We start from the raw sequence: 14,142 nt of genomic DNA on the forward strand, positions 1-14,142 counted from the left end.
GAGCACCAATCAGAACAGCGGTGTCCGCCTTGATGCAGCAACCGAGAGGGGAAAGGACACATATTATGGTTACATAGTGGACATATGGGAACTTTACTACGGACATGATTTTAAGGTCCCTTTGTTTAAGTGCAAATGGGTCAATCTGTCAGGTCGCGGGGTACAGGTAGACCCACAGTACGGAATGACAATAGTGGATCTGAACAATCTTGGGTACACTGACGAACCATTCGTCCTAGCCAATGATGTGGCACAGGTTATCTATGTGAAGGACATGTCTACCAAACCGAGAAAAAGAAAAGATAAGGAAGCGAATACATCATACGATGAGCCAAAGCGCCACATAGTTCTTTCAGGAAAAAGGGACATCGTGGGAGTGGAGGGAAAGACATACATGTCCGAAGATTATGAAAAGTTTCATGAAATTCCTCGCTTCAAAGTCAAGGCTTCCCCAAGCATCCTGATAAACGATGAATATTATCCATGGTTACGGTACAATAAGCAAAGCACACAAGCGAAGAAAAAGTGAAGACTTTCTGTCCACAACTATTATGATGATACCATGCCAACTTTCAACCTTTTCCTAGTTCATTTGAAATGCATGTTGTAACAGACGATTTTCCGTATGAAACCCTGATATCTCGAAACAGATTGTGCATTTTGTTGAAATGCTTTGAATGTTGCATTTTATAAACCTATAGTATTATTGAAACTAAAATCATATAGAATTTATGCAACTAAAATTATATAGAAATTTCATAAAGAACTTTTTTGTTACAAACTTTAATAGCAAAAAAAATTATCATAAAATAAATTAAATAAGTAATTAGAAACAAAATAATCTAAACTTTAATAAAATATATAAGTAGAAACAAAATAAAATAAAATAAAATAAACTTTAATAACATAAATAAAATTTATGAAACTAAAATTATCAAAGTATTTTCTGTTCAAAACATTATAAGCAACATCTAGTATTATTGAAACTAAAATTACATATAAAATTGATGCAACTAAAATTATCAAAGTATTTTCTGTTCAAAATCATTAAAAGGAAAAAGAATTTTCATAAAGAACTTTTTTGGTTAGAAACTTTAATAGCAAAATAAAATAAAATAAGTTTTTGTTGTAAGTAGAAAGAAAACAAAATGAATAAAGCAAAAAAGAAAACAAAAAAACAGGGAAAAAATAAAAAATATGCCACCTACTGGGCCTCCACGTCGTGAATACGACTAGAAACTCATCCATGGGCTAGGATTCAGGCCCGCAGAAGGCCCAATAGGCCCATCGGGCATACTAGTGACAATTAGGCCCGAAATCTTGCAATGGATAGGAGCTCGAGAGGGGTGTGGCAGTGGGGCTTATAAACCACTACGCGCCCCTCTCAGCTAGCGAGGTGGGACTAAACATTTGGGCACGGGCAGAACGAGGCCTTTGGTCCCGGTTGGTGCCACCAATCGAGACTAAAGGGGGGCATTGGAACTGGTTCGTGGCACCAACCGGTACGAATGCCCCCCTTTGGTACCAGTTGGTGCCACGAACCGGGACCAAAGGCAGCCGCTTCCCACCTTTTGGGCTGCCGAAAATTGACCTTTGGTCCCGGCTGGTGGCACCAACCGGGACTAAAGGGGGCACTGGTCCCAGTTTGTGCCACGAACCGGGACCAATGCCTCATCTATATAAGCAGGACTTGTAAATTTTTCGTTCAGTTCCTCATTCCCCCGCCGTGACGCCGCCAGGCTGCCCCCCTATCTCTCCATCGCTGTCGTCGCCCCTACCTCCGACGTGCCGCCCCGACGCCGTCCCAAGCCACCCTGACGCCGCCCCACCCCAGACCGACGCCGTCCCGCCCCGGACTGACGCCGTCGCCGCCCCGCGCCATCCCTGCCCCGACGCCGCCAGCCCTGCCTCCTCGTCGCCGTCGCCGCGCACAGTGTGAGCACTGCCCGCCGATCCCCTCCTCCTCCTCCCTGTAATGGCCGCCGCCGCCGCGCCGCCGCGCCCCCTATATATAGATGTTGTAATTTATTTGTATTAATTTGGATGTGTAATTTAGATGTCTAGTTAATTTAGTTGTTGTAATTTGGTTGTATTAATTTAGATGTGTAGTTTAGATTTTTTTTGTGATATTATTGTTGAATATGCAAATGTTTGTATGTTCATATGCAAAGAATGTGTCAATTTTTTCATAGAATTTTTATGATTTTTTCTGTTGTAATTTTGTTTATAGAATTTTTATGATTTTTTCTGTTGTATTTTTGTTCATAGAATTTTTATGATTTTTTTTGTTCATAGAATTTTCTTTATCAATTTATGTATATGTTCATATTGTGTATGTATTGGAAAATTGTGTATGATCAAAGTCATTTATGTATATGTTCATATTTAGAAGAAAAAGGAGAGAAAAAGGAAAATAAGAAGAGGAAGAAGGAGAAGAAGAAGAATAAGAAGAAGAGGAGAGGAAGTAGAGGAGAAATAAATAAGAAGATGAAAAAGAAGAAGAAAAGAGGAGAAGAAGAAGGAATAGAGCTATTCCTTCTTCTTCTCCTCTTTTTTTATTTTTTTCTTCGATATCTTCCTCTATTCCTTTTTTCTTCTCCTCTTTTTTTCTTCTTTTTCGTCTTCTTATTTTTTATCGGGTATGTCGTTGTCGATATACCCCCCTCCCCGATAACTTTTAGTAAGTACTACTTAGAAAGTGCTTAATTAATTAGTAGTTGAACTAGTTGATTTAATAAAAACTACTTTATTTTACTATATATAGAAGTAGTTTATTTTTAGTAAGTACTACTTTATTCTATTTATAGTAAGTGCTTAGTAGTTGAACTACTTGATTTAATAAAACTAGTTTATTTTACTATAGAAGTAGTTTATTTTTAGCAAGAAAATTAATAGAACTAGTTTATTTTTTAAGTTCAAGCAATTATTCCCGCATCGAAGTCGACGATGCCTATCCCGCATCCTCGTTGTCGACTTGGCGGAGGAGGCCGACTTGATCAGAGGGGCCATGTCCGGGGCTGGGCTCCACCGGGATGGTTTTGGGATGTGCTACCTTCTGGCAGGCGTGGGTTGGTGAGGAGCCAGCCCCTCGTTGACCCGATCCTTATTTGGTGGCGGTCGCGTGGGCCAGTGACGGTGCCAAGGCTTCCGGACACCACAGAGGTGGTACGTCACCGTGTCAGCGAGGAGGACGAGCACGTCCGTCGCTACATGGTTGCGTTGGAGGGCAGGTTCGACAATACCTGGCAGGTTCTTCAGGGATCTCACTGGAGCGATCCTGTGATGGTTCCTTCTCTTTGGGTGTCCACCGCCCATGCCAATACCCGTCGGGCGCTACGGTTCTAGCTGTACTAGCGATGTTATATGTATGATAGTATTCGAGGTGTATTGGTGATAATATTCGACGATGTACGGACGGAAGAGATGATGTAGTTTTTCATATAATTTAATGCATCCTAATTTTAATACTACTTTATTTTGCGATTTGATTTTGCTTACTGAATGCTCAAATTGGAAAACTACTCCTACTTTGAATGATAAAATTGGAGAGCACTATGCAAGGCGTATGCATATGATTAGTTGATAGCTTATAGGGTGTTTGTTTTCGCAGAAATCTAGGAGCCCCCCTCCATCATCCCCGTCGTCGTCCCCGTCATCGACCCCCTCCGACCTCGAGGTGAGACCAGCCAAATCCTTTTTTAGAAAGATAGTTAAACGATATTTCGGGTTGACTTTAAGTTTGTCGAGTCTCCACCATATATGAGAGGACGAAGAAGCCCGACTGTTGTCGTGGGGGTCGTTTCTCCTTCTTCTCCGAGTGCTAGACCTTTGTTATGCACTAGGGGAAGAAGGAGCACTAGTAGAAAACGGAGTTTTAAAACCGGTTCGTAAGGGATTTTAGTGTCGGTTCCATAACCGGCACTAAATGGTGAGCACTAAAGGCCCCCCCCCTTTATTACCGGTTCGGCACGAACCGGCGCTAAAGTGCCACCACGTGGCGTGAGCTCGCGCCCTGGTATGGGGGACCTTTAGTACCGGTTGGTGTTACCAACCGGTACTAAAGGTTTTTTTTTAAAAAAAACTGAAAATTGTGGAAGTTCTTTTTGAATTTTTTTTCGATTTTTAATTTTTCTGAATTATTTGGTGATTTAGTCTCTAATCACCTCTCTTAACTGCTCAAGTGTTGATCACTCATTCCAAATCATCTAACTTCCCGACCGGTCACCCATCCCTCTCACTACTCCAGCCCGAGCACGCTTAACTATCGGGTTCTATTCTCCTTCGTTTCCAAGTCTGCACTTGTTGTTTTTCCTAACAATAGTAAGATGTCAATCCTATTAATCCTCGGGAGTTTAGCTTGTGCATGAAGTCACACATTTCACTGTTTGAGTTTGAAACTATTATTCTAAAAAATAGTAATTATTTAGTAACACTAATATTTCTTGAATAAGTGTACCATAGTTTGACCACAGTTTGACCATAGTTTGACCACAGTTTGACCATAGTTTGACCAGATTTGACCAAAATTCAAAAAATTGAAATAATTATTTAGTAACACTAATATTCTTGAATAATTATGTAGTAACATTAATACTTCTTGAATAAGTAGTTTGACCAGATTTAACCAAAAAATTTTAAAAAACTGAAATTTGACCATATCTTTTTTTTCCTTTTGGAATTTGAGGATTCTAAAAAATTGCAAATAGGCCTTAGGCCGTCTCCATTAGATGCGGATTTTCTTGCTGAATTTTTTGATATATTATACGTTTTTTTCCGACATCGTATGCAAAAGTTATAGCCGTTTTACATATTCCCTACACTTTTTGCAAAACATGTCCAAATTTAAGTTTTCAAATTTTCCTAACGTGTAGATGTAGTAATATAACTACCTCTTGAAGGATTTTATTTTTTTGAAGTTTTTATCATTTTCTTTTGATTTTTTCAAAACTGAAATGGCGATACACTGAGGGGGGGGGTAGAGTTTGAAAATTGCCCTATAGTGCCGGTTTGTGTCTTATACCGGGACTATAGGATAAGACTCTTTAGTGCCGGTTGGTGACACACACCGGTACTATAGGTTAGACCTTTAGTACCGGTTTGTGTCACAAACCGTCACTAAAGGGGCTCGTGGGGCCCTGGCCTGATGCCAGCCTGCCACCACCCCTTTAGTACCGGTTCGTGGCACGAACCGGTACTAAAGGTTCATTACGAACCAGCACTAATGCATAGCCATTCGAACCGACACTATTGATCACATTAGTGCCGGTTCTTTTACAAACCGACACTAATGTGCTTCCTGACTGTTGTCGTGGGGGTCGATTCTCCTTCGTTCCCGTGTGCTAGACATTTTGGTGTAATGCACTCGGGGACAAAGTGAGGAGCCGCCATCATCGAGAGTCGAATATATACACCACGTGAGCTGAGAGTTTTCAAGAAAACACTCGACAGACCGATAGTCAACCCACGATGAATAATAATGATCTAATTTAGTTTTTGTAGTACATATATTTAATTCTACAAGTTTCTTTGAATTATGAACGTAGGAAATATCGTCATCAGACGACGAAAGTCTCCCTGGGGAGTGCAGCTGGTGCCACGACGATCGAGGTCTGTGCGACATGCCTCACCTGGACGATGATCGGCGCTTCAGCATTAAGCTCAAGGAGACCTTCGATGTTGAAACGGTACGCAATGACGACAAGTGTTTTTTCGTAATTAAGCATGACTACAACTATTTCAACGTGTAATTTTCATCTTTTACAATTCGAGTAGCTTATCCCATGCCATGCAAGGCGCTATGTCTTGGAGAGGATGGGTTTTAAAGACCATGAAAGTTTTGAAACAAAGAAAATTCACCTAAGGACTCATCATGATGTGGATTTTGAAGTAAAGCTGTACAATTCTGAGAGCATAACCCATTTTGGTTGCAAAAAATGGAAAGCACTTTGCAAGATGTATGGTTTTGATGAGGGTATGCTTGTCACCATGGATCTTGGTGATCCTGAAATCGAGCAAGACAATATGGACATTTGGGTCCTTGTTGATACGCCTTCAATTCTACCGCTATGTGAGTTTAGTTCCTCAAACATAGTTATTAGCTAATTTACATTGTTTATTTCAAAATAGTTGATACCTTATTTCCGTTGACAGCTTATTTCCATTGACAGCTTATTTTCATTCTTCAAAGAATGTGCGGGAGATGGTAGACAAAACCCACTACACTGATGGCTCAGAATTAACTTACAAGGAGAAAAATCATCTGGTCGGATTTTGTACTGACATTGAGAATTACAATATCTACAATCAAACTCCTCAACATTATGGTCAATACGTGCCACTAGTGCATGTGTTGAACTACGGTAACTACCATGGAGATACCCTGGTAAGATTTTTTACTATTACGACATCCGTGCATCTTTTGAATACTTGTAAAACTAGTACATCATTGCTAACTATGAAGTTATTACTATGTTTTTCAATAGATAATCCCAGAGAATTGTGTGCCTCATTTGATGTATCAGAAAGGTAGCCTTAATGTTTTGAACATACAGCCAGGTCATCCTACGAATCTCAACTGTCCATACCAGATTTCTAAAAGGAATGTAGACATGCAAATCAAAGGATGGAAAAAATGTATGGACAGTCGTAAGAAGGTTCTTGGAAGCAAAAGGAAGCGAAGCACAAGAATTGGAGACAGGATGATCTCCATTCTCCATAATGGAGAGTCAGGGTCTATATTGTTTTATGCTATTTTACCTTAAAGAGGATATTTAGGTCCTACCTAATACTGATGATCATGTGCTAAGAACAATTAAGTAGGGTTGGTTCGATGACTATGAGGATGATGATCGTATGACTTGTTATTAATAACGAGTAGAAGTTGTATGATGATGATTACTAGACTTGTTATTATATATGATGATGCATGATGCGAGCATGAAGAGTAATTATATATCAGCTGGTGAAATGAACATGGATTGGATTGAAGTGAAGGCAACATGCATGTGGTGCATGTCGAAAGTAGTACAATCCAAACTTGATCAAGTTAGGATTAGTATTGCTTCCGACATGCACCACATGTTGCCTCACTTCAATCTAAGTCATGTTTAGGCATAGCAGTGGCAGTAGCAGTAGCACGGAGATAAGAGAGGACACATCTCTCTATTAGCTACCTATACCAACCTAAATTAACCCCCAAAACCCCTAAACCACCTTCTTTCAAAAAAAAAACAGCCCCTGAAATGCTGACGCGTGAAAGCTTATTTGTCCCGGTTGGTGCTACCAACCGGGACCAAAGGCCCTCGTGCCTGGGCTCGCCGGAGCGGCCACGTGGAGGCACATCTGTCCCGGTTAGTATAAGAATCGGGACTAAATGTCTAGGGCATTAGTAACGACCCTTTAGTCCCGGTTCCCCAATCGGGAGAGATGGGCCTTATGAACCGGGACAAATGGCCCTTTTTCTACTAGTGTTCAAACCTCTCCAATCCCCTTGAGAAAGGGATTAAACAAGAAAGCCCTAAAGGAGATTTTATCTCCCGAATCGTTGTGCAACTTCTTTTTAAAACTTCCATTCATATAACGAAAATTATTGTAGACTAAATTCATAAAAAGATTTATTTGAAACAAATTGGATCTGAAATTACGCGGGGACCAACAGAGGATGAGGTGATAGTTTAAATAACTTGTTCATGGACATTCACGGATTAGTAATATATTTGAACAACACACAATTACAAAAAACAAATACTTCACACAGATGATCCGAAGAAGAATCAACTAATTTTATCTACTTTTACCTTCTCCTGCCTTGTTGACACGGTCATTGCCTTGCTTCCTTCCATCGCTTCTTGTCTCACTAGTGTTACTAGATCTATGTTGTCCTTACGGTTGTTATACAACATCCATTCCACAATTTATAAGAAAAAGCTAGCATGTGGATGGCCTCAACGAGGAGCCAGCTGGTGCTATCTGATGTTATCTGGTGCTGGCCTCAACGAGAAACATAAGGACATTAATAGAAGAAATTAATTGATACTATATAAAGATATGCATGTAATTAATGCTTGCACATCCAAACGTATACTCCTTCTTTTCCGGTTTATAGGGCTTATCTCATTTTTTTTGTTTTTCCAATTTAAAGGGCTCATCTCGATCTCCTTTGAAGATTCCAAAGCGTATTAAATCTTTGCATGCAAGAATTGAAAAGAAACTCATCAATGCATGTAATGTTACTACTCATCTAGTGGCCAAGCATGCATGCACTGCAATTAATCCCAATTAATGTATCAATTTAGTTTGGTTAGTTTTGTAAAGTACGAGATACATTCCTCCACTCACCATGTGCCTTGGTTGATGAGATTTCATATTTGAGCGCTATAAACCAAAAAGGAGGGAGTATGAAGCAAAATGAGCGAATCTATACTCTAAAATGTGTCTATACTCTATATACATCTGTATATAGTCTGTATTGAAATCTCTAGAGAGTCTTATATTTAGAAACGAAGTGAGTAATATAAAAGATATGCATGCAAATTAATGCTTGCACATCCAAACGTATGCAAGCCAACGACAAATCATGTATAAATGTGATTATAGCCGTTGAGTGCTACTAGTACAAATGTCGTAGTTGTTTTTTCTTTCCTCACGCTGTGTATACAGGTCATTTCAAAACTGAAATGGTACATTATACACAAGGCAACAAAGCTATAAGATAATGACCACCAAAATAATGACGACCCCAACTCTTACAGATGTGTATTCCTTTCTTTTTTGCAGAAATTTAGAGATGTGTATTCAGAAGAAGAAAATCAAATATAGTGTTCAGAATAGCAAAAGTCAATAAAGAAGAGGACCGGGCACTTTTTTTGACATCAACAGGACCGGACACTATGTTGTGAGCCTAGTGCAGAGATTAGTTCTATTTCCCACTGTGCCAAGTTGGGGTCCCGTGCACTTTACAACGTTAAACGATATCAAGTTTATTTTGTCAGGCAACATGTACCTGAGCCCCACCCCGACTGCTCGCCGCTTCCCCCTTGTCGCCGGCGGCGGCGGCGGGGCCCTGGTCTCCCCTCATGCGAGGCAGGGTCGTCGCGGGGCGGCCCCCTCGTGGGGTGGCGTGGCGGCGTGGTGCCGGCAGCCTCTTCGGCGACTTGGAGGGCTGTTGGGCGACATGGGGGCTGGCGTGCTCTGCGGGCGCTGCTTTTATGGAGGTGATGTGGGGGCGGCACGATTTCTCCGGCGGATCTGAGCTTCCGTTGGGGTGGCTGTGGGCTGCGGCCCGGTGGGGTCGTGGCTATGGCCATGGACCTCGGTGGCTCGTCGCAGCTGCAGCAGGAAGCGGTGTTGCCAGCCAGATCAGCTCGGATCTGGCCCATGGCCACCGGCGGGTGGCACAGAGCTGTCCATCGGGGTCCCGACATGGATGTGGGCTGCCACGGCGTGGTGGTGGCTCATGGCGGTGGTCTGGGTCGTTTCACGGCGGCGGCTGGACATCTCCGACGTCGGCCTGTCGATGAGCGGCCTGTATCGGCCTTTGACCTCCCACCTCCTCGTCATCCAGGCGCTACCTTAGTCGAAGGGCTAGTCCTCTCCCAGATGTGGTCCATCACTGGTCTCGGGCCCGGTGCTGTGGGACAGAACTCGTCTCGCGCCCGGCAGCAGGATCGAGCTCGTCTCGCGCTTGGCAGCAGGACTAAACTCATATTGCGCATAGTGCAGTATGACGGGTCGATGGAGGCCGGTTGTGGCCGGCCTATTGGGTCTCGACGCTGGGGGCCGCCTAGGGGTGCAAAAGGCGGGACCTTTTCACTCGTCTCTTTGGCTGGAGTAGCGGCGGTTCTCGAGTGAGGTGGTGTCAAGGGCTTTGATGCCGGGGCGGCGGCCTTGGTGGTGGTAGCGCGGTGCTCATCGGCATAGCCCGTGGCTTGGTGCTGCCTGGTGACCATGGCCATGTAGGCGGCATGGTAGCCGGGGTGTGGCGTTCGGTGGCGGTGAGTGTTGTTGGGGGTGAAAACCCGCTATATCTTCGGACAGACCATCGGCGGCGAAGCTCATTCCCTTCTTAAAGCCATCGTCGCGACCTTCATTGCCCGTCGTATTCTTCCAGGGGAAACTCTGACCCTCGGGTCAGACGGTGGCGACACTCCGATGTTGTTCCCTTCCAGAAGGCACCGCCTTGGAGCCCACGGTTCATCTATGCGGCTTCATCTCTTTCCGAAGGCGTGTTCACGGGTGAGGACTACGGTAGCTCTTGTAGGTCTTGGGGTGATGTTGCTACGCTCAGTGCCTTTCTATCCTGCCTTGGGTGTGTGTGTTGTGTTGGCGTGCGTTTCTACTGGGTTGTTGATGATCATTGCTTTATATATAAAGCGGGGCGAAAGCCTTTTTCGGTAAGTAACAAAGATTACATCCAAGTTCGTAGATCACCAACCGACGACTACAAGCATTGCAGCGAGTGAAAGGCACACCTCTATCATCGCCCCTCGCTAATTGGAGTCAGGCAAAACTTGTTGTGGTAGTCAGTCGGAAAGTCGTCGTGCTAAAATCCCACAACCAACAGGACCATCGACGCATTCATGCTACCAAGGAGCGCATAAAGGGTTTGGGGGAGAGGCAGGAAGCGTTGCGGGTGGAGCAGCAAGTGCTCTTTATTCATCTAGCATCTCTCTATAATATAAGAGTCCGTAGACTATTTTTAGTTTTCTAAGGTGAGAAATTAGTTTTCACATCAGGCCTTCTTTGTCTTAATTTGATTCCGATCTACTCCTAGTCGACGGTCTTACATCATTGGGATACTTCGGATAAACTAGAGTACATGTATGAGAGACCAGTGCTAAGACCTTTTGTCGAGATATATCGTCCAGATTCTTAGGGTCCTTGCTCCGGATCCTCCCCCCCCTCCTCCCGCGGGTGCGAAAGTAGTTTGGTTCAGTAGTTTTAGAGCAAAGCAATTCCAACATAAACTTTCCTCTAAGCCTTTCTATAGACCCATAAACTAAAAACTAGCACTACTAACATAGGCTGAAGAGGATGCATATGAACAGCAGCTGCTGCCGATGAAGAGAATCGTAGATTGGAAGGCTCCAACCCGAGGCACACAAATGAAGACAAGATCCAAGCTGGTTCACAAAAGATCGGCACCTCCTGAATCCTACGAAATCTGTTGGTGACACACCGTCGCATGCCCTTCAACTACAATAACCGGGCTGCCGAATGCGGAGTAGGCAAGGAGAACCATATTCCATCTTGGGGAGTTATCGTCACCTTACCTTACTGAGCAGTACACAAACCATAACTGAATGAAAAAGGCATGAAAATGAGAAGGATCCTTCCCGCCGCCAAGGGAAACAGACCATCATGCGTCCTTGGCCCAAAGACCATAGGAGGCTGGTGGATAGGTGGCAACACAAACAGGAGGAAGAGGAACCATAATTGCACATGCGCCTGAAGTCGCAAAATAAAATGGTATGAGCGCAAGTCTATCGATCACGCCGCGCACGACGATGCTCTTTCCATCGCTCCGCGCCAGCCCGGGGCGCACACATCGTCAGTGCACCAACGTCAGACAATTCCCTTTCCAGCTACGCGCGCAAGATGTCATCGCAGGCCAAAGGCTTCGAGGTACGTACGTCGCTCCAAACTCATTCATGATCACTTTTCTAACCAACACATAAACGCACGTACATGTGGCTAGAGAGAGAGAGATAGATAGATAGAGAGATAGAGAGAGTATGACTTCTGTTTGAGCGTGATAGACCGTATACCCGTGAACATGAGATCTTGGTGACGTTATAAGAACCTTCAATTTGCAACGCAAAATATTATGTACTGCATTCTGTCTCATACTTAATTATTCGATGTAATAATGTCTTATATTATGAGACGGAGGGAGTATGTCATAATTATGCAAGTCGAAAACCCTCTGAAAGAAATGCAGTTTTTCATGGGATCATCAATTACGAGTAGCAAAGTAAGGGAAACTAAATTATGCGATGATAACTTCAAGAACAAAGAGTACATGAATTACTAGACAACAAGCCCACATTAGGTAAGCAATACGCAGACACAAACCATGGCCGGGTCGACACGGCAATTTTTTACAGCACACACGATGCAGAAACTAAGGCACGCCGCCCACGCGGCTAGCCAGATTGGACGGGCTTGTCCTGCAATTCTTCTGTTGCTCGGCACCGACACGTCGTTGGACAAGATCTCCTCGTCGGCATAGGCTCCTCTGTTGCTGCTACCTGCGCTGACGTACCTGTAGTATTGCTGGCCACGGCACACGTTGATGCGTTTTTCCCCGTGTATGCACGTGCGGTTTGCTGAAAGAGAAGTTGGTGCAAGTTTATCGACCATGTGCGCGACAATGCCCTTTCGACCGCTCCATGCCAGCCTACGGCACGCGCCCCATCAGTACAACAAGGTCAGACACTTCCCTTTCCAGCTATGCGCGCAAAGATGTCACCACCGGCCAAAGGCTTCGAAGTACGTATGTCGCTCTAAACTCATTCATGACCACTTTGCTAACCGACGCACATATGTATGTACATGTGGCGACAGAGCCAGAGATAGAGATAGAGATAGATAGATAGATAGATAGATAGATAGTATGACTTCTATTTAAGCGTGAGAGATTGTATGACCCGTGAATATGACATGTTCATGACATCATACGAAGGTCTCATTTGCAACGTAAAATATTACGTACTACAGTGTGCATCACAATGATAAAAAAGTCGGAAATCCTTTTGAAAACAAATGCGGTTTTTCACCCGGTCATCAATGATGAGTAGCCAAATTAAGCAAAACCAAATTAAACGACAATAACTTTAACAGCAAAGAGTACATGAATTACTAGAGGACAAGCCCACATTAGATAAGCAGTACATGAATTACTAAAGGACAAGCCCACATTAGATAAGCAGTACGCACACACAAACCATGGCCGGATCGACACGGCAAATTATTCCAGTAAGCAGGATGCAGAAGCTAACGCGCGCGCCGCCCACGCGGCTAGCCAGATTGGACGGGCTTGTCCTGCGATTCTTCTGCTGCTGGCTCTAGCTCTGGCTCCCCCTTGCCCTCCCCCGGCGCCGGCACGCCGTTGGACGAGCTCTCCTCGTCGCCAATGCCGGCTCCTCCGTTGCTGCTACCTGCGCCGTATGCTCCTTCCCCGTAACCGTACCCGTAGTATTGCTGGCCCATGACACGCTCTCCGCCGAACACCTGGTACTGCCCGCCGACGTTGGCCCGCACGGGTGCCATTCCGACGGCGTACCCGTGCACTGGAGCCCGGGGCCCGTAGATGGCCTGCTGCATCTGAACCTGTACCGGAGCCGGGGGAGCATACACAGGCCGCTGCATCTGATTATGAGCCTGCACCGGAGCTGGGGGCGCGTACATCGGGCGCCGAGCCTGCAGCGGCACGGCATGGATCACAGGCGGGGCCGCACGGGGAGGCGCACTCGTCACGGCGCGGCTGTAGCCTGCAGCGGCACCACCTGTCCCCGCCTCGGGGTTGCGCATGCGCTCCAGGAAGACGCTGAGGGGCACGACGTAGTCGTCGAAGCCGAGGCGGTTTAGGGCCCACACGATGTCTTCGGCGTTGACGGTCTTGCGGCGCTGCATGCGGCACCGTTCGTTGGCCTCGCCGGTGACGAAGCTGATGAACTCCGACACGCATTCCTGGATCGCCTCCTTGGCTTCGTCGGAGATCTTGGCGTGGGCAGGGAGCGCGCGGCGCATGATGCGGATCACGTTTGCGATCGGCATCAGCCGGTCCTGCTCCCGCACCTCCGGGGTCGCCTGGGTAGGCGCCGGCGCCGCTGGTCCGTTGGGGACGCCGTCGTTCTCCATGGCTAGGGTTAGGCAAGGTGCAATGCAGGTAGTCGCACTTGGCTTTAGGGCTGTGCTTCTGATCGAGTTGCTTCAGTGTGTTAAATAGGCTGAGATAGGTATTAGGTGCTGGCTTAGCTGTCCTTTGTGTTACGGATCAAACGACAAGTGTCCATTGAGTGGTTCTGGCGGAGACATGTACTCATGAATGAGGCTATTAATCAGAGGAAAACGATAAATCATATGTATAAATGTGATTATAACCGTTGGTGGTGAGGGCCGTAGTTTTTCTTTTCTTTTCTC

General features: G+C 45.0%; 1 protein-coding gene across 1 annotated transcript; it reads right to left on the reverse strand.

Annotated features, from left to right (window-relative positions):
• Window positions 1-12,802: 12,802 nt before the first annotated feature.
• Window positions 12,803-13,901, reverse strand: LOC125523733 (nuclear transcription factor Y subunit B-8-like). Its single transcript, XM_048688795.1, has one exon. The coding sequence runs from the start codon at window positions 13,858-13,860 to the stop codon at window positions 13,018-13,020; it is 843 nt and encodes a 280-aa protein (XP_048544752.1). The 5' UTR covers window positions 13,861-13,901; the 3' UTR covers window positions 12,803-13,017.
• Between the last annotated feature and the right edge of the window lie 241 nt (window positions 13,902-14,142).

The sequence above is a fragment of the Triticum urartu genome, chromosome 7 (assembly GCF_003073215.2).
Source record: "Triticum urartu cultivar G1812 chromosome 7, Tu2.1, whole genome shotgun sequence".
NCBI lineage: Eukaryota > Viridiplantae > Streptophyta > Magnoliopsida > Poales > Poaceae > Triticum > Triticum urartu.

Excerpts from the sequence above, each read along its gene's own strand:
- LOC125523733 (XM_048688795.1), bottom strand. The coding sequence starts at position 13,860 with ATGGAGAACGACGGCGTCCCCAACGGACCAGCGGCGCCGGCGCCTACC.